General features: G+C 51.0%; 1 protein-coding gene across 2 annotated transcripts in view; it reads left to right on the forward strand.

Moving 5' to 3' along the window:
* The window catches only part of ELK3 (ETS transcription factor ELK3), a 63,978-nt gene that overhangs the window by 17,871 nt on the left and 20,643 nt on the right, over positions 1 to 25,464 (forward strand). For both annotated transcript variants that reach the window (XM_070410859.1, XM_070410860.1), the window contains exon 2: positions 8,080 to 8,288. In XM_070410859.1, coding sequence (XP_070266960.1) covers positions 8,082 to 8,288 — 207 coding nt within the window. In that variant the 5' untranslated portion in view covers positions 8,080 to 8,081. The remainder of the gene's footprint in view (positions 1 to 8,079; positions 8,289 to 25,464) is intronic.

A 25,464-nucleotide genomic window follows, 5' to 3' on the forward strand; every position in this document is an offset into this window, starting at 1 on the left:
ATCTTCCAGCCCAGGCAGAACACACGTTGTACCAGGAATGCCAGGAAGCTTTGGGACATTGCCAAATTAGGGATCAAAGAGGTACCCATCGGAGTCGGCCTAGAATGGGAAGAGGCGCTCTTGCACTCCCGTGTGGGATCAGAGGGCTGGTCCGGCAGTGGTTTGGTGGGGTGGGGTGGGAAGTGGCATGAATATACGGATGTGGGAGGAAGTAGAATGGCTCAAACACACTTTCCCAGCCCGAGCTGATGTAGCCATCGCTTTACTTTTCCAAAGGAAATTCCCACAAAAAAAATTCACCTATGAACCAATTGACTTGTTTCTAACGTGTCCAGAGATAACACAAGGTTTCAGAAGGAAAGCGGGGTGGATCACAAGCACAGTAAACGACTGTTGTTTTTACAGTGACATTCAGTGATTTCCCCTGAAAATTCTTTTTCTTTTCTCAGGTGGAAGAGTTATTTGAAAAACACTGCAGACTGAGAAGGGTCAATACTATAAGTAGGCTGCGCACTGGGGCCTTTCCCTCTCTTTTCCTGCGCGTTTTACTCTTTAAAAAATGGGCAATCTGTAGGGATTCACAGAATGAATGAGAATACAGACACTTGTTAATAGATAAAAAGCTTTGAGGGCAGGAACTTGACCTCACAGAGTAGCATTTTTTTTTACATGCAGTTATTGACAATAATTAAAATATTTTTGAAAATACATTTCCATAATCTTAGTTCCACCTACAAAAATAAAGATTTCAAGTATGGGCTGTGTAGTTACCAGATATTATCTTTATTAACTTAATTCCTTAAAATTAGCCTTTGCCGAGTTATTGCAGACCTCAGGTAATACATATTATTGTTTCCCAATTCCTTGATTTAAGAGCAGGGTTTGTTTTATATAATGAAATGGTTTCTGCCCTTTCTCTTGGACACTGATAATGTAATGGTACAGAAACACTCAGTAGATGCTGCTCTAGACAGAGGACTTGGACAGGGGAGTTGAATTTAAGAGAATTTTTGCTATGAAGTGTTCAAATCCATCCTTATTTCTCTAATGTGCAAGTGTTAACAAGCAAAAAAGACCGGTACTTACTGAGCGCCTGCTTTATTTACTTCTTACACAGTTCTCCTTTCCTTGGCCTCTCTCATTTCTGACTAATGTTTTTTAAGTCGGCTAATTTCTTTAGTTCCTACAATGCATAAGCCGCAGAAAATGAAAGATAATAATTCTACTTCCTCAACTCCCACCTCAGTGTAACTTTAAAAATGAACTCAGGAGCATGCAAAGAGAAATGTTAGGTTGCCATCAATAGAAAGAAGAACAAATTAGTGGGTATTTGACTTCTAAGAATGGAAGCAAAAAAACCTCATGCTTTGCATAAAGATTCCGGGCAGCCCCATCTCACATTAAGACGTCTGGCGCCACCTTGTGGCAGACCAGAAGAATGCCTGCTTCCAAGACCAGGAAAGCAGCTTCTAGGAGGGAGAGAGGGAGAGAGGAGGCAGCCTGAGAATTGGCTCCCACAGCCCCCAGCGGCAGGTCCAGGTGTTGTGGGCTTGACGCTGAAAACAATTTGGGGGAACCCTCTTTGTGCAAAAAAAACCTCCTGAAGTTAGAAATGTAAAATCACTAAGGCTCTTAGACTTGTGCAAAGTGGTGGTCCCTGAATCAGCCTCAGGGTGCAGGTTCAGGTGACAGGGCGATGCAGGTGGTCCTGGGGTAGAGCTAACTCGCCTGCTGGCCCCTCGAGGGAGCACAGTCACCCTGAGACACTTCTGTTCTTCAGGCTCAAGGGGGAGGCTGTCGGTGCGTAAACTGCAGGCCGTGGCGCTCCAGGCCCCACGCTGCTGCTGCTTCCTTGGCATTTGTCACGGCTGTTCCCACCCCTGCCTTGTGATAACGTCTGCCTGGTTCCCTCCTTGATTAATGGGTAAAATTAAATCTTTAACCTGTTTTCATTTTTGTATCTGCCAGAGAGCCAGGATGTTACCCAGTGTGAAATTCATTATTATTATTTGTTTATTGACTTCAGAGAGAGGAAGGGAGAGGGGAGAAAGAAGCATCAATGATGAGAGAGAGGCACTGACTGGCTGCCTCCTGCACGCCCCCTACTTGGGATCGAGCCCAAAACCTGGGCATGTGCCCCTGACTGGAAATGGAGCCGCGACCTCCTGGTGGATGATCAACCTCTGAGACACACTGGCCGGGCTGAACATTATTTTTTAACAAAGGAATTTCTCAACTCTCAGTTCCTCCAGGAGGCCTTCCAAGACTGCTCGCGCATCCCAGGCTCCCAGCCCCTTCACCGGCTCTGGCTGCATTTTCCCATGAAGTCAGTATCAAGTTCTAAGGGGCTCCTTTTCCCGTCAGAGCCGTGACACCTTAAAGTGGACTGATCTTCGTAGATATATAAGTGCAGAGTTTGATTTTGCAATTGCAATACCCTGTAGAATTTCATGCATTCAGAATAACCTGCTGTGTTGTTAAGTAGTCACGTTTGCTATTGATGTATGGCCTGTCTTCTCCCCCTGAAGGCGCGCTCCATGAGGACAGTGTTCTTCATCTCTTTTGTTCACTGATACGTCCCAAATACCCGGCGTCTGGACATAAAATGGACACTCAAAAAAAAAAAAAAAAAAAAAAGAAGTGGGGAGAATGGAGTTTTGGAGAGCATAGTAGTGTAAACACATTTTACTTACAAATACCTACGTTGGCTCAGTCCTTGCCATAACCTTTGGGTGCGTGTTGGATGCGTTTCCACAAAACATCATCTATCCTATGTAAAATGAATTGTTAATCTGAGTGGAGCGGGGGATGTGTGTTATCTGTGCAATTCATTTTACCGTTCTATGAGAATTATAAACCTTGAGGAGCCTATATCGAAGGGAGAACATAATAAAAATTTTAATGAAAATCGTTTGTCAACATGGGGAAACCTGTTAATTTTTCCCCCATGCCTTTAACAGGAGGTATGTGTGTTATTCAAATTGGACAGCCTGTTTTAGCTGATCTAACTAGACCCACTGCGGCAAGATCTAAGGTATATATTACAAAGGGAGAGCAGTTGGGGCAAATAGGAGGTAGCCTTGTTCTCTGGAGAGGCCTGGAGGCGGGCCTGCCAGCTGCTGTGACTGTCCTGTTTGGTTAGCTCTGGGGTTTCAGAAACGGTGACCATTCATTGCAGGCTACGCCACAGACCGAGGTGAAGTGACTGTCAAGTGCTAAGGGGCCCCTCTTCCTGTCAGAGCGGTGACGCCTTCGAGTGGACTGAGCCTCTCAGATATCTGAGTGCAGAGGTTGGCTTTGAGTGGCATTGCAATACCCGATAGAATCCCATACATTCAAAATAAGGTCTGGACTGGGGGGAGGGGAAGGAGAAGCATTTTCTAATGAGCAGAAATTTGTTTTGGAGGAATGTTTTTAAAGCATTTATATAGCATTTCGTTCATGTGTTCGATGTATTTTCACTTATTTTTTTTTAAAGAAAATTTTTATTGGTTTTGAGAGAGAGAGGAAGGGAGAGGGAGAGTGAAACATCAATGGCCCGGGCTGCCTCCTGCACACCCCCTACTGGGCATAGAGCCACAACCTGGGCATGTGCCCTGACTGGAAATCGAACCGGCAACTTTTTGGTGTATGGGATGATGCCCAACCACTGAGCCACACCGGCCAGGGCTCATGTGTTCTGTGTATTTTCAGTGGAGAGTTTTCCAAATGAGCTAAATGAGGCGGCTGATGAAACATTTTAACTTAAAGCCGGCCTCTGTTTGCATAATAATGCACACAGCCTAAATCTCAAGTATCAACACTTTTTCCAACTTTTTATTTAATAGGAGCCAGAGTATACTGTCTGAGTTACTCATATTCCTCATAATACCTGCATGTTAAGACACCGGGCTTCATTGAAGAATTAATCTGGAAAAAAATAAAAAAACCAAACACTTAGATTTTTTTTTTCCTGGTGAGAGAGAGCTTCATTTGGATAATTTGCTAATATGTTCTGTGCTGGCGGTTGTTGGAAGAGCATGCTCCCCAGTCACGATGTTAGATTCTTCCTTTTGCAGTGTCCCAGAGGGAACAAAATTTGTAGCTGGCAGGGGTGTGATAGAGTGTGAAGCGTGATTGTATGTAAAAACAACTGTGCAAATGATGACACTTAATCACGATTAAAATGAGTTAAGGTTTGAATTAAAATCAAAGAAACACAGCGAGTGCCCTTGCATGGAGAGCACAGCGGTGATGTCAGCTGATGGCCCTGCCCTGCTGCCCCCCCCCCGCCCCGCCCCTGCTCCCCCCCCCCCAACATACACTCTCACATTTTAATCCCCCCTAGGGCTCTGGCCAGAGGGTGTGGGAGGGTCCACAGCTGTCTTTGGGGCCCACTCTATCCCAGGATTACTTCTGCCAAGTGTTGAAGGGAGTGACAGATGTTTCTAGATGTGATTATTAGCTCACTGGGAAATATTTCTGAGACTCATCTCTGAGTCATGTGTGACGGGGATTTTCAACAGTGAAGATTTGTGTGCTGTGCAGTCCTCGAAACTGGTGGACCAACCAGGGCAGAAGGGTGGCTGGAGAGAGCAGGGAAAGCAGAGAATGAGCCTCAGCCTTAGGCAGGAATGGCTTGATGCCTTAGTCACTTCCGGTGGAACCGTGTTACTCACATTTAACTCTTCTGAGTAACCTTCCAGCCCTCAGTGGTGGCCCGGCTGTGACACCTCGGTGTGGGAGAACCCAGGGGGAGGGAAGGGAACGGTCCACAGCCCGCCCAGCCACCAACCAAGCTCTGCTGGCGTGTGAGAGTTTGCGGGCAGCTCTGTGGTTCTTGGTTCACAGCTCCATGCCTCCCCTCGGCCCAGTTCCTGCATTCCAGAAATCTGGGGGGGGGGGCCCTGATCTGGAGGTCCCCATCTCTACCACTTGCTTGTCTTAGGCCACGGCCGTTGTGCATGTGGTCATACTGAGCCCAACGGAGCCCTTTGAGTAAAGACATGGCCAGCCAATCCTCTGCACCTCGTAGAATACTTTTTGTAAAGTGCTGGTGATTGTAAATGTAGGCACTATAGTGTAAAGACATTGCACCCCAGCAAAGAGAGAGTTTTTAAAGCAAAGACACCGGGCATTGTAATAGTCAGCTTTTGCTGCAAAGGTGCCGTGTAACAAACTGCCCCTAGACTTGCTGGCTTACAACAGCATTTCTTTTTCTCCTGGGTTGGCTTCAGGGATGCTACTTCAGACTGTGGGACCTGAGACTTGGCTCCGGGCTTTGGGTTGAGCTCAGGTTGGGCCCATGTGCCACCTTTTGGAGCAGCAGCTTCACAGTGGTGATAGGAGCACAGGAGGAAAAGCACGAACGTGTGAAGCCCCTGCAAACTCGGCTCAGAATCATCACGTTGTAGCTTCTACCGCCATTCCATTGGCCACATCAAAGCACTTGGCCAAGCCCAAATTTCAGTGGGATGGGGAAAAAGTACCCCATCCTGTGTAGGGCACTGTTGCACGATTATGTGAACAGGGAAAGGAGGGAAGGCTTGAGGGCATTTACCCAGCCTTCTCCATAGCTGCCATGCACACCGTGGCAACGCCATGGGAAGGGATTCCAGGAAGCTCAAGGAGCTCTGAGGAGGCCTGCGTGGGAGGAGCACCGAGTGTAAAATGCATGGAGGCGTTTCCATGGTCCTCCCGTCCCATCTGGAACACAGTGGTTCACGTCCATTGCAGGTGGGGAAGGGCAGGGGGCCAACCACTTTCCCCTGGTCCCTTGCACCCTCACCTCCAAACCTCCTGGCAGCCTTCTGACCCTTGGAGCAGGTTCCTCTGAGCATCCCCTTCAAGTTTCAAAGATATTTTAAAAGTGACTTTCTGAAGTACTTAGCTAAAAACACACCAAAGAATTTGAGACAGCTGCTAGCAATTCTTAGTGCCAATGATGAGAAGAATGCCTGTGGCTCATCTACATTATAAAAGGCCAGTGGCCAAACGACCGGTCACCAGGAGGTGCATTGATGGGTCTTGTGAGATTTCGCGCGCTGGGCCTCTAGTCCTCTGATAACCGGAGGGTGGTTCTTGTCAGGAGCTGGAGCCCATGAGCTGCTGCGTATCACAGCAGTTGTGCTTATAAGACTCGTGAGAGGCAACGGGGGTTTTGATCCAATAAGACAATGATTCGCAGTCTCGCAGACGGAGTGGCCATTGTGCGGAGGGTTGATTCCCCTTTAAAGGGCCATACATAGAATGCCGTGTGGGTATTTGAGAACACTCCTCATCTGCTTTCCTTTAACTGAGAAACCCAGGTTGCTCAGAGAAACAATAAAATGTGTTCCTTTTGGCTAAACATGTGAAAGGCAATGAGGAAATGACTCCTTGTTGGATGGCTAGGTGTTTTCACATCCCTGACCACGTGGAAAGGGAGAAAATCAAGTTGCCAGCCTGAAAGCTGCCCCTTTAAGAGGGTTGCATGAGAGGAGTTGTGGAGATGGCCACAGTGTGGGGACAGATAACTCTCCCGAAGCAAAGATTCTGGCTCCCAGGCCTCCCAGGGGCGGGAACCCTCACTGTTCCCGGGGTCCAGTCACGCCTCCTAGGACGTCACTGTCCCCTCGTGGCTGTCTCAGTTCTTGCTGGCTTTGTCCCCAGCTCTCAGCTTGCCCATAAAGCCTCTCTTCCTACCCGAAGCTCATTTCCCACCCCCTGTTAGTCCCTGGCCTCCTCGGCCCAGCACCGACTGCCACCCCATCCCGCCCACATGGGAACCCAGCGCACGGCCTGTGTCCAGTCACCGCAGCTCATCTGAGGTGAAGGGTGTGAGTGCAGCCCAACCACCTCTTCTTTCCTAGTTTGATGAGTGTCGATAAGAGAAGTGGATTATTGTCATGGTTATTGTTGCTGTTATTATTGGGTTTAGAATCAGTACCCGTTGCCACGAAAGTCCTCAAACGCCTGAAGTTGGGGAACCACCGAGGGAGTGGGGGGGAAATGTCCTCGAGAAGGCACTATTTCAGTGATGGCGAACCTTTTGAGCTCGGCGTGTCAGCATTTTGAAAAACCCTAACTTAACTCTGGTGCCGTGTCACATATAGAAATTTTTTGATATTTGCAACCATAGTAAAACAAAGATTTATATTTTTGATGTTTATTTTACATATTTAAATGCCATTTAACAAAGAAAAATCAACCAAAAAAGTGAGTTCGCGTGTCACCTCTGACACGCGTGTCATAGGTTCACCATCACTGCCCTAGGTTCTTCTTTGAACCTATTTGAACGGGTACCCAGTGAGTGAGTAGGCATTCATCAGCCTCCCAAGCCAGGGAACAGCATTTTAGGCAGAAGGAACAGCACTCACAAAGTCCACACCCGAGTCGAAGGGAAAAGATAACATTTTCTAGGTTTTCCTCTCATGGCGGAGAAAAAATGCTGTTCCCGCCTCCGCATGAGTGATGCTGGGGTTTGATCTTCAAGCTGACGAATGCCTGGGAAAGTGCGGGAGCCTCTTCCAGTGGCAGACATCTGCCGGCTGGCACATGCTGCATCCGGGCAGAGTGCTGGGTTGGCAGAGTGCTGGGAGTACAGAGTGAGCCCACAAAGACCCTTCCTCGCAAAGCTCAGCCTATAGTCACCCCGACTGATATCCCCCAACCTCATGATCCCAGGCCCCCACGCAGATGCACGTATCAAGGGGTCCGGCATTCATAGCAATGAGCGGACTAGAGACCGACCAGCAAAGGAGTTGATAGGATGGGTGGACGCAGACACTAGTGTTAAGTGGAGAATCGTTTGAATGGGGTCTAAGGCTACAGGTGGGCAGTTCGTTCATCATTTTTCACTTTATTTCTAACGCAACCCTGTCACCTGTGGGGATGTGTGTTGTGAATACGAGGACCACAGGGCTGCCCTGTATTTCTGAATCGTAGCTGTTTCCAAAATGCAGCCCGAGGCACCCGATTCCGAGTGGCCTGGTGGGATGGACATGAACGCGAGGGTATTGGGTTCCCGGGGAGGGGAGAGGGGGCACTGAGTGTTCACCGGCACCCCCCGCCCCCCAGACTTGCTGTGTGCACGGCTCTGACCCGCCCCTCCCTCCCCAGGTATGGAGAGTGCAATCACGCTGTGGCAGTTCCTGTTGCAGTTGCTGCTGGACCAGAAACATGAGCATCTGATCTGCTGGACCTCCAACGATGGTGAGTTCAAGCTCCTCAAAGCAGAAGAAGTGGCCAAGCTGTGGGGACTCCGCAAAAACAAGACGAACATGAACTACGACAAGCTGAGCAGAGCCCTGCGCTACTATTATGACAAGGTAGGCCCTTGCCGGACTGGAGGCTGTGGTGGGGTGCTGGAGTGGGGTGGGGGGTGGGGGGGTGGGGGGCCTCCATAGTCCATGGTTGAAAGCACATAACCGTGTACTGTGAAGCAAGTTAGAAAATCAAATAGAGGCAATGTATGCAGTTTTGGTTGTTTTGGGTGTTTTTTTTGAGAAAAACGGCTATGGAGATTTTTTTTCCCCCCAGAAGCCCTTTGGGTATGACTGCAGGTCCAATTCTAGGCCTTCTGCATTTTCACCTGTCGTAGCTGCAGGCCTCTGTGAGCAACAGAAATTAGATGTGGGTAGGTTGTGGGGCTTCCCTCACGGCTGCTGGGGTGACAGGATGAATGTTAAAATCTAGAGAGTCTGTTGATCTCAACTGGTTTGTAGTTCCCGCACCTGGGCCTTTCCTGGGGGATGGTAGCTTGGGGGATGGTAGCTTGGGCGTTTTGTTCAGTGCCTCTGGGTCCTCATTGATAAACCAGGATCCTACCAGTCCTGGCTCAGGATCCCTGTGAAGACGCAGCAAGTGTCATGTGGTCAGTGTTACTTAAAACCAAGCATGTCAAACTCGCGGCCAGTGGGCCGCAAACCTCATTTATTTACAGGAGTCCTGCGGCCCACTGCCCGCGAGTTTGACATGCTTGCCTAAAACAGTGCTCAGTACATGGAGTTCGAAACTTCCCTAATCCAAAGACAAACCACGTTCCTTTTTAAGTCACAGCATCGTTGCCAGAGCCAGGACAGTTGTGCATTTTGATCATTTCTGGAAAAAGCAGTTAATGTGCCTACTAGGCCAAAAAAAAATAAAAAACACAACCATTGCTCTTTAGTGGCAATCACTTCAGGCCTGGAATTGTTGACCATTTCTGTGTGGCTCTGTTGTTGCTGACCATGTAGCCTCATTGACAGAAAGACTTGGTCTTAATGAAGGAGAGCTTCTGTTCTGGTTTTACTGCTCATATCGAAAGGTGAATTAAAAACTGATTTAAGTATTAGTTCCCGATCTATATTTAACGATTCCTCCTGCCAGCCTCTTTGGAATTCAGGACAGAAGGATTACACGTTTCAGGAAGTGGAGGCATCGTTAATTATAAAGGTTCCTTCGTGCGATCGCAATGGCACATGATTATGGCATTGAAATGTTCAAGGTGCTTTCCTGTAGTGTGGCAGCTAATTAGTCCCGGCTCAATGCAGGGTCCCACTAAGATGTGAAAGCACGTCTTGCAAATGGCGCTCGCTGCCTGCAAGCCGGGCAGACGGTCTATTGTTTGGCGTTTTTACCCAGGTCCTAAGTTGCACGATGGGAATTGGGACCCTCTGAAGGAAAACAGTCGTCTCGCCGGCTGGCAGGGTGCCCGAAAGCCTGAGGCTTTAAAAAGAAATCATTGTTTTAAGATAAGGTGTCAAAGGAAGGGAGCCCTGCCTCCACGTCTGGGCCTCCGTTTCGCCTCTGAACACTGGGGCTAAGGACCCCGGGTCGTCAGCAGGAAGGGAGATCGTGGGCTGGAAATGACACGAAGAGACGGGCAAAGCTATTGCTGCTGAGACCACACCTGGTCTCCCCCGAGCAGATGTTTTTAATCTCTAAGGAAAGCCATTTCAGAGGCCGCAGTCACCGGCACTGGGCTGAGGGCTCCCTACCCTAAAACTACAACCCCTCCAAGACAGCCCCTCTGGCATCGTCTCCTTTCTCAGGTGAGGATGCGGGGCTTTGGTGAGAAACCTGCCCAGGGTCCTGCAGCCAGGAAGCCGGGGAGCCGGGATGCCCACGTTCCAGGCCAAAGGCCCACACCCCGCCTTCTGGGCCTTTCCTTCCTTTTTTACTCAGAATCACCTGAGTTCCAGGTGGGCCGTCAGGCAGCGCAAAGTGTATTGCAACCTTAGACATTCTTTGTTGATTATCAAGCACTTCAGCACTGAAAAATCCATTGCACACGGGGTGTCAGGCTGCACCCAGGCTGGGGATCCCAGTGGCCAGAGAGGCCTGCTCCCTGAAGTCGCCCCTTTCCTGTCCTGCTGGGGCTGAGCTGGAGGTCTGGCCCGGTGACCTCTGAGCAGCAGCTGGTGCTGACAGTGAGCGCAGGGGCAGCTCTCGTCCTGTGTGTCGCAGGCTTGGCCCTGGAGAAGGTGCCCTGCGTCCAGCCATGGACCTGTGTGCACGTTGCGGGTACACAGTACAAGAATGTGTCTCCACAGTGTACACATATGTACACACGGCTGTTTTCATCTTCCTCCTGAAATGTTCTCAAGTGACGAGTAAGAGTGATGGTTAGACTCCTGACGTAGTTTAACGTGAGATGAAGAGGGAGGAGGGGGAGGAGGATGAAGGAGGAGAGAGGACAGGCTGAGTGGGGGAGGAGGAGAGAAGAGGAGGAGGAGGAGGAGGAGGGGAAATGGCAAAAGAAGGTTACAAAAAGTACCCTGCATTTTACGTTTGAGGTGAATACCTCTTTCAGTTTTGCCAGAGTTACTCTGTGTGTAAATGGAACCATACGAAATTGCCAACATCTGGCCATTTTTGACCCACAAAAATGACGATCTTAAATGGCCCAGGCTCTTCCCTAAGAGATGGACTTGAGGAGGGTCTTTCTGAATGTGAGGCCCCTGGCCACCTGGTGTGTCCCACTCTGCACCACACACGTTTCAGTCTCCCAACACTCCATGGCCTTGTTTGCCATTTACTGCCCTCCCCCCCTCCCCCACTTCCCCCTCCCCCTCCCCGTCCCCCCGCCCCCTCCCCCTCCCCCTCCCCCACTTCCCCCTTCCCCTCCCCGTCCTCCCCCTCCCCCACTTTCCCCTCCCCCTCCCCTTCCCCCTCCCCCTCCCCTGACACTTACTCCAAACCTGCTCTGCACTGGTTGTAAATTAGGTAACTTCCTACCTTGACGGCTGTGTTCTTCCTTCCTGTTGTTTTTTTCTGTCATTTGCGAGCCACCATCTCTTCACTGAAATTCTTGGCTGAAATTGCACATCCCTGGGTTTGTCCTAATAGGGAAGTTTTCCTGCCACAGTAGACGAGCATGAGCGTGCCATGATTTTTATATGGTATACGTTATATTTTTAGCTCATTCCGGGATACTAGAGATGGGTAGAGAAAACGAGTGGAAAATAGGGGCAGAACTTGGCCGAAGGCATCGGAGGAGGGTAACGGATGGGCTGATAGTGTCCGGCTGGGCTGAGGCACTTGAATCATCGTTCCTCCAAAAACCGCCCCACCCTCCTCCAGCAAGGCTGTTACAGGGTGAACTCTGGGCTGGAGTGTCTGGGTTTGAATCCAGCTCTGACTAGGTGCTTCGCCTAATCTCGCTGGGTCTCAGCTTCCTTTTTGGTGAAATGGGTGTAATAGAGTCTGCACCGTGGGCTTGTGCTGGGGATTAGCTGAGTTCACACATTAGCTGAGAACAGTGCCCCAGACACATCAGGTGCCACAAAGATGAACCAGAGTAATGACAGAGATGCTCTGTTCCTTATCGCTCATCGGAAAAGCTCAGGCAGGTGCAAGGGAGGAAATGGGGACCTTTGTCCTGCCTTCCGGCACGGGCCACACAGAGAGGACAGCTCACGTCCCTGTGAGCCATCAGGAGCGCTGGGTTGTGCTTGTTAATGACTGAAGAGGGATGGCCACAGGTTCTTTACCCAATAGCCTATTTTTTAAAAAATATATATTTATTTTTTATTGATTTTTTAGAGAGCGAGGATGGGAGAGAGAGAGAGAAACATCAATGAGAGAGGAACATCATTGATCGGCTACTCCTGCACGTCCCCCACTGGGGATCGAGCCCTCAACCCAGGCATGTGCCCTGACCTGGAATTGAACTGGCGACCTCTTGGTTCCTGGGTCGATGCTTAATTGCTGAGTCACACTGGCCGGGCCCAGTGGCCTATTTTTGTCTATGTTGGCTGTTCTGAAAATTCAACTACGAAGATGTTTTCCTACTTCAGTGACTCTTCCTCGCCCCTCTGAACCAAAGCACGCACTGTTCTGCACACCCCAGTAGGAGCGAGTCTCCATCTCTTCCGAGTGGCCGGCACGGTCCAGGCTGGAGTCCCGCTGTCCCCAGGTCTCTGAGCCGAAGTTCACCCATCGGAAAGCGGGCATCCTAACAGCACCTTCCCTCGTCGGTTTGTGTAGGATTAAATGTGACGAGAGGCGCTCAGCACTGCCAGGCACTTGGTGGCACACAATAACTGCTCCTCATTTCTGTTATCTGTGCTTATTAACGTGCTGCATGGCCTTCACATGGCTGTGTATATAGCCGGCTCCCTCCCAAAGCTGTCCTCACGTGGTCTCCTGGCTCACCCACTTTTGCGGCTCTGGGACCCTGCGCAGCCTCTCGCATGCATTAGTTGCTCAGTTCACGTTAAATGAATGAGCCAGTGGACCACATAATGCGGTGGACACTACCCAAACACAAATCACTCAGATAAATGTTGACGTTAAGTAAGCGTTACAGTTAAACACATGCATTGTACAATATTAATTTCCGAGGGCTGCTGTAACAAGTGACCACAAAGTGTGTGGCTTGCAACAACAGATATTTCTTGTCTCAGTCCTGGAGGCCAGAAGCCTGAAATCCAGGTCTCGGCAGGGCCATGCTCTGAGACTCTGGGTAGAACCCCTCCTTGCCTCCCCCTGGCTCCTGGTGGTCTAGCTTGGCCAGTAGCTGCATCGCTCTAGTCTCCGCCTCTGTCCTCACATGGCATTCTTCTGTGTGTCTCTCTCTTCAAATTTTCCTCCTATAAGGACACCAGGTCTGTTGGACTAGGGCAGTGATGGCGAACCTATGACAGGCGAACTCATTTTTTTGGTTGATTTTTCTTTGTTAAATGGCATTTAAATATATAAAATAAATATCAAAAATATAAGTCGTTGTTTTACTATGGTTGCAAATATCAAAAAATTTCTATATGTGACACGGCACCAGAGTTAAGTTAGGGTTTTTCAAAATGCTGGCACGCCGAGCTGAAAAAGGTTCGCCATCACTGGACTAGGGCCTATCCTCATGACCTCATCTTAAATTGGTTGCATCAGCAAAGACCCTCCTTCCAAAAAAAGTCACAGTCACAGGTATGGGAGTTAGGACTTCCCCATTTCTTTCTTGGGGGACATCCTTCTACCCATAGCACATACCTCTAGTTCACATACTGCCAGGTTTTCGTTTAGCTTTTCAGGAGTACACTCAGAGGGGGAGCCTTGGAGATGATGGCTTGATCCAGCAAATCCTTGGGGAAAACTTCTCCCCATGACAGAGGCAGCCGCTAGATTCAGCAGCAGGGACAGAACTAGATTCTGTTACAGGCACGTCCCAGTGTGCCTACCATGTGCCAGGCACCGTGCTGGGCCCCCAGGGAGGAAACAGGTGAAGACACCGAGACCTGCCTGGGAGGGATTCAGACTCTAGGATCTCAGCGGTAAAGGACTTAGATGGGAAGCAGAGCTGAGCCTGGTGGCTGCAGCCCGGGTTATCGGTGGCGGAGACCTGGCACTGGCCTCTGAGGTTCCCCACCCAGCCTGTGTGCCTGTGGCTTGCTCATTTCCCGGGCACAGGGAAGGCTGGAGGGCCTGGGGTTTGCAGCCGAGCACCGCCAAGGACTGCTTCCCCCACTTCGTTTTTGAAGAGGCTGCTGGGCAAACCCAAATAAATTGCAGCAGAGGAGTGCTGCCCAGCCCTGGATGCCCCTTTATGCCCGGGCGTGGACTGAAGGCCCCTGTTTAGCTTGGAAACATGCAGGTTAATGGGAGGACGCCTGTGTCTGAGTCCACGAGGGGCAGACGCCCGAGCTGGTAGAGACCCAATGGGACATGTAGTTTGTGCCTGAGCATTCCCGTTCCTCCTTCCCAGGCAGCCGTCTCAGCCTCGCGCCCTCCGAGGTGGGTTTGTTCGTTGTGGTTCTGACCGGTTGAATTTGGGGTTAAGGGGTTTATTTTTTTCCTGAAGTTTAAACTGACTCTTCCAGAAGGTACTTCTATAACCCGATATTGATCTCTTTCAGAGGTTTTATTTATGAACATGTTAACAACCCTTTTTCGCTCCTTAACCACATTGACGAACTGGGTGTTTCAGTCTCTCATCCGGGGGTGCTCGGGTGGAGAGGAGAGGGGTCGGTGCCCACAGCACACCTGGAACTGGCCCCGTTGGCTGCCCACATGCCTCGCGGCCCAGGTCGGAGGGGCACGAGGAACTGCTGGGTGCAAGGCATTCATTGGCTTCCAGATGAGCTCTGGGTGGTTTTAGTTACACACCCTTCTCCAGCTGGCATGGCCCCTTTCCTTCACCTCTGCCTTCTCCTCCACCGTTCAGCCATTCCTTCTAAAACATACCCACTCCCCTTGAGCGGCTCAGCTCCTGGCCGGGAGGCAGACATGCCAACCAACTATATAATAGAGCACGAGGTAGCAGATGCTAGCAGGGTCCTGATTCCAGCATCTTCCAGGAGAGATGGGGAGGCGGAGAGAAGGCCACCAGGAGCTCAGGAACCAGATCTGGAGGAATGAGGGTGACTATACCAGGCTGACAAAAGTTGGGAAAGGACCTACCAGGCCAGGGAACAGCATGTGCTAAGGCAGGGAGGCTTTTGACTTATCAGGCACGGAGGATATATTTAGGGAACGAGGGAGAGAGGGGTGTGGAAGAGTGGGTGGGAAATGGAGCATGGGGTGCCTCATGCCAAAGAGTTGGAACTTTATGGCGAGGGCAACGGAGAGCTAATGAAGGGCTTTAAGCAAGGGAATGCCATGACCAGATCTGCATTTTAGAAACAAAAATCTTTGCCTCCTCTTACTCTTCTCGGCATCGATCGTGTCCCTGATCTTTCTGGCCAGTTCCCACAAATGGATCTCTGTCTGCTGGCTGAGTTGGTGCCACTCAGTATCAGGGCCTGCAAGCCCCTCTCTAGCACTGCCTGGGGGGGGGGGGGCAGAGAAGGAAAACGGGGAGTCTGCCTGCCTCTTGCATATGCCCAGCTACTGTCTTGTGCTCATAGAAGCTGAAGCCAGGACTCTCGGGTTGCTGCAGAAGGAGACCTGGAAGCTTACACCATCCCTCATCCTTTTTCGGTCCAACGTCCAACAGAGCTTTTGTCCTTCTTGTTGGCAGCGAACACTCATCCCAGCGGGAGGTGGCAAGTGTTGCCAGCTCCCCTCCCATCAGGAGATCGAAATGTTGATATGATGAGAAATCCTCCCGTCTCCACAGCAACATCCCCGCTCCTTCTCACACTGTACGCAACAGTCTTGGTTTTAATTGGAAAGGGTTTAGGGGGAGAGCAATCAAGACAGAGCCACTGGCAGCATATTCCTGGAAGTGGAACGCATCCCCTTCTTAGCCGAATTGGATAATTCATTTAAAACTGGGTGTGCAGTCGCGACAGGAGGATGTTCGCATGAATATCACATACCTGATAGTGACCGCCTGTGCCAGGAAGCAGGACCCGGGCAGAACTTTTTAATTCCCCAAAATAAATTTTGCAAAGACAGAATGATGTATTGGCTGCCAGAGTGGAGAAAGAACCCAAATCCAGCAAGCGTTTGTATCCTGGAACGTTCTAGAACACCTGTGTTGTTTGCAAAGGAGACCCATCTCTTCTGGACTCCATTCAGGATGCCTTGTGTGTGCCCGGCCCTGGGTGTACATGTGGGGTGCCGGCTGTGTTTTGCTGGGTGTCTTCTCCCCGCTGCCCCCCGTGTCCTGTCAGCAGCTCAGATGGTCTGAAGCACAACAGATGGCAACTGGGCTCCGCCTGGGGGCCGAGGAGAGAACCAGGGCCTCTCCGCAAGCCTTTGGCCCTGGGAGCTGCCTGGAGACCTGTCGGGGAGCTGGCGGCCACGTGGAGGTCTTCCGGTCTCATCACATGGCCTGGGGGAGAGCAGCAGGCCCGAGGGACGGGGCTGCAGGGGGCCCGGCACGTTGGTGGAGGATGCTGCCTGCCTTGCACAGGCTTCCAAGCCAGCCTCCCTGTGGCTCTCAGTGTTCCCCCCAAATAGGCAGTTGCTAAGAAACACCCCGAGCCTTGGGAGTACCTTCCACACGGTTGATAAGGCTGCCGTGCTCAGCGCTCAGATGCCAGCGCTCGGGCAGCCTGGCCAACTCCAGTGACGTCAGGCTGCGGCCCAAGCCCACACGGGCGTGCTGGCACGAGCGTTCCTGCTTCTTTCTGGGCTTCTTGCTACAGGACGTTTTAGTGGTTGTGTCAACACACTGACAGCACTAACCTTCACATCCTACCACCCACCACCCACCGTCTGCCCACTGGCCCAGGGGCTGCTCCCCGCCGCCTGCCTGGGCTCCAGACACAGTTATCTCAGTTCCTGCCCCAGGGCTGTGACGTAAGGAGGGGAGCTCACATGCCTGTCATCATGGTTGGTAATGGGCCCATTTTAGAGGTGGGAATACTGAGTCTCAGAGAAGCTAAGTAACCGATCCAAGACGAAGTAGCTGGTAAGCGGCAGAGCTTCCCACCTAGGAGTCTTGACCCCCGAGTCCACGCTCGGGATTATGAAGCTGGAGGATCACATAGGTAGAGAGCCATGGGCCCAAACCTGAACCCCGTATTCCCAATAGTGCTGATTATTACCCCAGGGCAGGCAGAGAGAGGAGGCCAGCCCCCCAGTGTATGGTGTTCAAAGTGACAGGAGAACACCTCCTGGCAGCACTCTCAGAGCCAGCTGAAAACAGGAGGCGATGCTTCTGGGGGCCTCCGAACACCCCAGACTTCCATGTGTCCAGATGACGTTTCCTAAAGAAAACCAGATCGGAGCGTAGCTCCCGGTGGCCTCTGGGAAAGACTCCAAACTCCCTGCACCATCTGGGTCCCACCTGCCCTGCAACCCTCACTCGCATCTACTGGGACCTCATCCTTGCCTGACCGCTCCCTCTGCCTCTCCTGCCTGGCCACCCAGCTCATCCACGCACTCCTCTCTGCTCCACTCCTCCCGCTGGTGCCTGCGCTCACTGACCGGCGCCCTTCTTTCTTATCATGCCCAGCGTCTCTGCAGCCTGGGGCCTGCGGTGCCCAGTGAAGGCGGAGGAGGCAGGTGAGTGAGCCTGGGGATGAGCAGACATGCTGCTCCGTGGCACAGAAGGAAGTCTGTCATCTTAGAATGTCATGGCTGGCAGCACCGAACCAACCATCCTGCCCGCCTGCCCCTCTTTGAGTGAGTGAGGACCCAGGTGGAAGGTGATTTTCGAGAAAATCAGTGGCAAAGCCGAGGGGATGAGAGCACACTCCCCGATCACCTGTGGCTCTGACTTCCCCAGCCATCTGCCAGGTGGCAGGTGGCCACTCCAAACTGGAAGCTGGCTGCTGGCAGCTCCCTGCCTGGCAGGGAAAGCAGAGGAGGACGTACTGGGGGAGCAGTTTTCGGTTTTATTTATTAACACTCCAGAGGCCTTTAATAAAAATACCCTTGGATGTTGAAAGAGAGTCGGGAGGGTTCAGTGAGGGTAAAAAAATGCTGCTAACGTTCATCCTGAGCCCCCTGGGCCGCGAGTCCCGCCAGGCGCCTGTCATCATCGGCGATTTCACGCCAGGGGGTGTGGAGGCGGGTTCCCGCTGCAGCCTGCGGTGCCAGGGGAGACAGACTTCCCAACCCAAACCACAAGGAACCTCCCCCGGGAGCTGGCCAGTTCCGAGCCGGAGCTGGAGCCCTTTATTGCTGCACGCTATTCTTAGAAGTTGGAAGTGGGGTGAGTGGGTGTATGTGTGTGTGTGAGTGTGCACGCTCCAAAATTAAACCTGAAGCCCAGGCTTCGCCCAACCCAGTGCCTCTGTCTGGCAACGTGACAGCAGGCTGAGCCCTCGGGGCACTGTGCCTCCTGCCCCCGTCGACGTCGACGGAGACTTTAACAAGTAGGTTTGAGGGTGTAGGTTTTCTGGGGCTGCTATACCAAAGCCCCACATACATGGTGGCTCAAAACAACAGACGTTTGCCCTGGCCAGCTTGGCTGAGTGGATAGAGTGTCAATTTGTGGACTGAAGGGTCCAAGTTCGATTCCAGTGAAGGGCACATGCCCGGATTGTGGGCTCGATCCCCAGTAGGGCGCGTGCAGGAGGCAGCCAATCAATGATTCTCTCATCATTGATGTTTCTGTCTCTCTCTCCCTCTGCCTTCCTCTCTGAAATCAATAAAAATGTATTAAAAAACAAAACAAAACACACATTTATTCTCTCAGTCCTGGAGGTCAGAAGTCTGAAGTCAAGGTGTGGGCAGGGCCGTGTACCCTCTGAAGGCTCTGGGGGCGGGTCCTTGCTGGCCTCTCTGGCTTCTGGTGGGTCCTGCCTCTGTCTTCACGAGGCCTCCTCACTGAGTCTGTGTCCTTTCCTCTTAGAAAGATGCCACCCTAACTGCAGTCGGATCCATCCCAACATCCTTAACTGAGCACATGTGCAAAGACCCTATTTCCAAATGAGGTCACATTCTGGGGATCTGGTGGGTGTGGATTTTGGGAGGGCACCCACATTCACTTCACTACCCGGGAAGAGGCAGCCCCAGGGAGAGGCCGCTCCAGTAATGGGCCCCGGAGCCCTTTCAGAGCTCTCTGTCGGGCGGCAGGTGTGGGGTGAACCTTGCCCACAGCCAATTCCTAGCAGAGCCCAATGCTGCCAGCCAGCTGCTCCGTGCCCCCTCAGGCCCAGAAGGCTGGGGATGACAGGAGGCAGGGGCTGCCACTGCCCGGGCCAGCACCCGTCGGACGCTCTGGGGACAGAGGCCGGATTCACTTCCTCTCCTGTTCCTCTGAGCCTCGCAAGGAGAGCATCTTCCGTGTTTGTTGAGAGAATGTTGGCTTGTTAGAGAGGAGGGACGCTGAGCATGACTCCTACAGTGAGGACTTGTTCTGACTTTGGAGAGAGGACAGTCGGGGTTTGTGTCGGGAAACGGTGAGTCAGACCGTGGTCTGGGAGGGAAACCAAAGGAGGCGCTGAAGACAGGGTGTTGGCTGGGAAGCTGGCAGCCTGAGTTCACTTACTAGTTTGTGAACGCAGCTTGGAGCCCAGGGTCCCTCCTCTGGAAAGTGGGCATCAAAGTGGTGAGGGCTTATGGGAGGTAGTGCATAACCTTCGGTAAATGGCAAAGCCGGGCCCCACGGAAGGAACTGAGATGACTTGAAGGCCAAATGAAATGGACAAAATGTGTGACATAGTGAGGATGCTCTACAATGACATCATCGCTTGCTAAGGGAAATTCCACTGGGTCACGTTTTGAGGATCTACACGAATTGGGCACTGACATACGTTGTTCTTTTAGGAAAAACTACCCAGTGAGGCATCTTTATTTCCCTTTTAGAAGTGAGCAAACTGAGGCCTGCGGAAGTTCAATACCCTTCCCAAGGTCATAGGAAGTAGAGAAGCTGGGATTTGAACCCAGGTCAGTCCACATCACATCTGGGCCTGTGCCCTTTGCGAGCAGCTCTCAGGCCCGTGGATGCTCAGAGGAGCCAGTCAGCGCTTCCCTGAGCTCCGGCGAGCACCTCCGCCGCTCCTGGGGGCCATCACCAGGCTGTGTGTGTGTGGGCATTAGCTTCCGGGCGTTTTCTCGTCATCCTTGCCTGTTGGATGTCACCCACTTAGAGGTGGGCTTTCGATGTCCAGTCTGCTGGCGTGGGACCACCAGGTTCCTGGTACCTCGTGCAAGGTATCCCATCAAAGCAGGCACCTCCTTTACCTGTGGGTGGGCAGAGGCAGTTCTATTCCTGGTGAAAGAACAGGCCTCAGGGAAGGCCGGCCTTCCTTCCCAGGAGCTAGAAATACCTGTCTGACAAGGACCATGCCTCCTACACCCAGCGCTGGTTTCCCAGGCACCCTGGGCTACCCCACGAGTGCTCTGGCATGCAGCGCCCACGGGTTCTGACGGGTTGAGTTAGCAGCAGCCTCTGAGCCAGCAGCAGCTGCTTTCTGCGAGAGGGTGTGATGGTGGAACAGGAGGGCTCGGTTTTGGCTCTGGATAGGATTGGGTTCAGACTTCAGCTCCACCAGTGACTGACTCTTTTTCTTTAAAAAAAAGTCATGCTCAGCTGGTGTGGCTCAGCCATTGAGCCTTGACCCATGCACCAAGAGGTCACCGGTTCGATTCCCGGTCAGGGCATATGCCTGGGTTGCAGGCTCGATCCCCAGTAGGGGATGTGCAGGAGGCAGCCGGTGGATGAAGTTCCTCTCTCGATGTTTCCATCTCTCTCTCTTCTTTCCTCTCTCTCTAAAAATCAATTTTAAAAATATTTAAAAATAAAGCTGACATTGCCAAGAAATGAAAATATATAGTCTGAATTTGATAAGTAATACATGTATTACACATATATTTAAAAATGTGAAAATGCAGATAAGCAAAAAAAGAAATTACAAGTCAATGGTAAACCTACCACCATTAAATTTTATTATACATCTTTTGAGATTAATTTTTCTTTCTCCTTTTATTCAATATACACGGTAGGGCAAAAGTAGGTTTACAGTTGTTCATATGGAAAATACAATAATTAAACAATAATTCAAGAATAAACTCTGTGGACGAGGCCATGCATATATGGGGGGAAAAGGGGATATATGTCATACTTTCAACAATAAAGAATTATTTTTTAAAAGTTACAAAAAACCCTAACCGGTTTGGCTCAGTGGATAGAGCGTCGGCCTGCGGACTGAAGGGTCCCAGGTTCCATTCCGGTCAAGGGCATGTACCTTGGTTGCGGGCACATCCCCAGTAGGGAGTGTGCAGAGGCAGCTGATCGATGTTTCCCTCTCATCGATGTTTCTAACTCTCTTTCCCTCTCCCTCTCCCTCTCCCTCCCTCTCTGTAAAAAATCAATAAAGTATATTTTAAAAAAATACAAAAAAAGAATAAACTGTGTTTTGTGTACTCACAATGGTAAACCTACTTTTGCCCCACCCTGTATACTTATTTAGTTAAAATAATAGAAGACCCCATGCATGTTTTTTTTAACCTAATGTATATTTAAAGAAACAGGCACATGTTAACAATGCATTAGCCTCTAACATAGCTGCAAGGTATTCCATTGGAGGGCCTCCCAGTAGTTAACCCAGCTCTATGGGGTGGAGAATTGGGCATAACTTCACTTCCAACCAAGAGCCTCAACTTCTTCATCTTTAAAATGGGATCGTAGTGCCCATGTTGCAATGTGTGTGTACAGTACATCCAGGCCCCTGTAAATGCTTCTTTCCTTTGCCCTTTCTGGCCGCTGGTTCCTTTCATGTAGGAAAATGAATGTCCCCAAAATAACTCCATCCCACTTCCCCACCCCGGGATCTCGGTGGCAGGCACTCAGGGCAGCAGCCCGCATGGCACTCCCCCAAGGCTGAGCCCAGCCAGACTGGGCCACTGCCGACACCACGGAGCTGGGGTGCTCCTCCCGTCTGGGCAGGCGTTTCCTGCTCCGAGCACCGGGAATGTGGAGATCAGCCGGTGTCTGGTGAGTGTCTGCACCACTTGTCGGGCTGGACGTGGGGACACGTGGATCCCGCGATTGTTCACATCTGCGGCCCCCACCCCTGAATGAATTGGAATGTGTGAGGTTTTCTTCACAGTGGATGTCAAGCACTGGCCACGCCAGGCATGTCATACTGTAAGCCTTGCGTCTATTTCTTGTCTGAACCCAACTAAATAAAACAACATGTTTCCCCTGCTTGGTCGAGACCTGTAAACCAGATGTAATTGTGCCTGCCATGGGCCCGTCTCATCACCCAGAACTGGATAAAGCGGGAGAGGACTGCACAGCCTTCTGGGAGGTTTGATTTTGAGCAGTCAGTTGTCATTGGAGCTGATAGAGGGTGGTTTGGTTTTGCTTTTGTTTACAGGTGAGAATAGAAATAATTATACTACTAGTAAGAGCAAATACATATTGTGGGCTTATCATGCGTGGCTGTCTTAGGCCTTCTGTTGTAAGCGTCCTATGAATTATCTTCCATGAGGCAGGTGGTAGGTCAGTACCCATTTTGTAGATGAGGAAACGGAGGCACATGGCTGCTAAGAGACAGGGGTGGCATTTGCACCCAGGCAGTGACTCAGGCAGTGGCCGCTCTTGTGACAGGGTCCAGTGGGTATTTATGGAAAGATCCACCCCTCTGTCCCCTGTATCGAGCCCTGCAGTGGGTGCTGGGTTAGGAAAGGGCTGGGCTGTTTGCTCGGAATCATCTTCTGCATGTCCTTTCCTGCCTGCCTAGTGAGCGGCTGACATTTCTCGGCTTGGAGAACAAGATAGGAAAGATGCAAAATCAGAGAAAAGGAGTCCTTCAGCTCCTGGGAGCCCCCAAAGGTGGAAAATTCAGGGGGGCTGTAGCGGTACTGGTAGGGACCCATGACTGGTCCGGCTCCTCCTGGGCAGGTGCAGCCTGGGGGCGTGGAGCACTGGTGGAAATGAGAGCTGGGAAAAGAAGTCTGAGCACAGGAAAGGCCCTCTTGTGACCTTAGGTCAGTGGTTCTCAACCTTCCTAATGCCCGACCGTTTAATACAGCTCCTCATGTTGTGGTGACCCCCAATTTCATTGTTACAAATTGAACATAATTAAATCATAGTGATTAATCACAAAAACAATATGTAATTATATATGTGTTTTCCGATGGTCTTAGGCGACCCCTGTGAAAGGGTCATTCGACTCCCAAAGGGGTCGCGACCCACAGGTTGAGAACCGCTGCCTTAGATCAAAACCGGTGCCAGGCCAGAGCTGATGTGGAATTACAGTTTGTTAAGCTCTTGTAGCAGGTGCGAGGTGATAGGGGTTTGCATATGGCCCCGCTGTCTGAATGGGGGTTTTCATTTTTTAAAGGCCAGCAAAATAGCACACGCAGGTCTACGAACAGGACGCAGTCACATGGGGTTGTGACCAGCCTGGGGATTAGCCACAGAAAATCGGGCCCTCGTGAGGTGAAGCCACTGGCTTCCTGCCCGGGTCAGTTCTCTCCCCCGGGGGGGGGGGGGGGGGGGGGAGTCACTCACCCAACAAACATGCAGCTAACATGATCCTCAATGACGTCAAAATTAAGAGGTAAATTGAATTCCACAAGCATCTCCTCATTACCTAGCACTGTATACAATTTTTTTTTTTAAAAAATCACAATAGTTAACAGACATTTCTGATGTATCCACTATATGGGATTGCTGAACAGGAGAGGCAGTGGGAGAAGGCAGTCAGTGTGTGTACACGTATTGAAGCACACCCCAGGGTGCATTGGTTTTTATCCGTAGGTCTGTGACTGGCATCGGGGGGATGGAAAGGGGACCCATGCTCCCAGTGTCCTCCATTCCATTCAGGTGAAGGAACCCAGGGAGACCCTCCCACTGCCACAGGTAGCTGGTGAGTCGGGCAGGATTCCTTTGCCCAAGTCTGCCCACCGTCCTGCTCACACCGACTGCTTCCCCTTTGAGCTCCTGCATCCTCAGAGCACCCACTGGGACATGGGGATGGCGGGAGCAGTTCCGGACCGAGCTTCCACTGACGCCTGGGCCTGCCACCTGGGGGTGTACAGGTAGCTGTTAACTGTCGCCCCCACCGAAGGCGGCCCGTCCTCGCCGCCTGTAACCTCAACACGAATGCGGGTCAGCAGTCCACACTGGTTGTGAGTACGCACTTCCTGGGAAATGATGACTGAAGAGGCTGGTCCTGTGTGTGTGAAGGGAAGCAGATGTGCAACTGTCCCTCTGAAACCACGCTGGAGAGAGCCAGTCAGCTCGTCAGACAGACAGCGTTGTGTCAGGTTACCAGGCAACTGTAGGCAACAAATACTTGTGAGACTGGGAGGAAGGGGTGAGCAAATCAGACTTTTCCTAAACATCCTCATCACTTTCCATCATAAGAGCCCATCCCCATGTGCTCTCGTGTCCTGAGCTATCTCACTTGGCCTGAGTCTTATATCGCTCTCCATTGTGGCCAGGTGCTCTGGGGCCAGGCTGCCCAAGTGCTAGCTAGTGTGTGACCATCAGTAATTTATAACCCCCCGAACCTCAGTTTGCTCTTCTCTAAAGTGGGGACAAAAGCCTGGCCAGCATGGCTCAGTGGTTGAGTGTTGACCTATGAACCAGGAGGTCACGGTTCAATTCCCAGTCACAAGAATAAACTCTGTCTTTTGTGAACTTACAATGGTAACCCTACTGCCCCCACCTTTCTTCCCCATCTTGTCACTGTAACCGTTCCCTAAAAAGCCCGGCTACTGACGGGCCCTTCTTGCTGTGGCCGAGTTCAGTGCCCTTTGAGGTGTCTCCTTGTTTTGCACACAGAGGAGGTTTGGCTTGTTAAGGCAGTCACCACCCAGCCATGGAAGATTCTCACATCTTCCATGTAAACCTGTAACGTTCTTTCGATTTCTCATGTTCTGGATGGACCCTGAGGGCATTATGCTAAGTGAACTGAGTCAGTCAGAGAAGGACAGATACTGTATAATGTTACGCATACTGTATGTGGAACCTAAAAAACCCAAACTCATAGAAACGGAATAGATGGATGGTTTCCAGGGCCTGGGGGGCTGGGGGAGTGGTTGGTCAAAGGGTCCAGACTTCCAGCGATACAGTGAGTAAGTTCCGGGCATCTACTGTGCGGCATGGTGACCAGTTAACAATATACCGTAATATACTTGAAAGTTGCTAAGACAGTAAGTACATCTTAAATGTTCTCCCCACAGAAAGGAAGTGGTGATTATGTGAGGTGATGGAGGTGTTAACTAACCCAGCTGTGGGAGTCATTTTGCAATATATAAGTGCATCAGATGATCACACCGTACAGCTTAAGTGCACACAATGTTATATGTCAATTTATATCTTAATAAAGCTGATTGTGTGTGTGTGTGTGGGGGGAGGAGATTCCTCATGTCCTGTTTTCAGAACAGCTTCATTGGGGTATGATTCAGATATCTCCCAGTTCGCCCATTCAAGGTACACGATGCAGGGGCTTTGGGTAAGTTCACAGAGTTATGCACAATATTAGAACATTTCCACTACTTCCAATGCCCCCATCACACCCCAAAACCCAGAAGAAGACTAATCTACTTTCTGCCTATAGATCTGTCTGTTCTGGATATTTTATTTAATTTTATTATTTTTTAATCCTCACCCGAGGATATTTTTCCATTGATTTTTAGAGAGAGTGGAAGAGAGAGGGAAAGACAGAGAGAAATCGATGCAGGCTTCTCCCCTGACCAGGGCCCTTGACGGGAATCGAAGCTGGGACACTT

Source organism: Myotis yumanensis, unplaced genomic scaffold (assembly GCF_028538775.1).
Source record: "Myotis yumanensis isolate MYYU_CA2020_CCGP unplaced genomic scaffold, mMyoYum1.0.hap1 SCAF_3, whole genome shotgun sequence".
NCBI lineage: Eukaryota > Metazoa > Chordata > Mammalia > Chiroptera > Vespertilionidae > Myotis > Myotis yumanensis.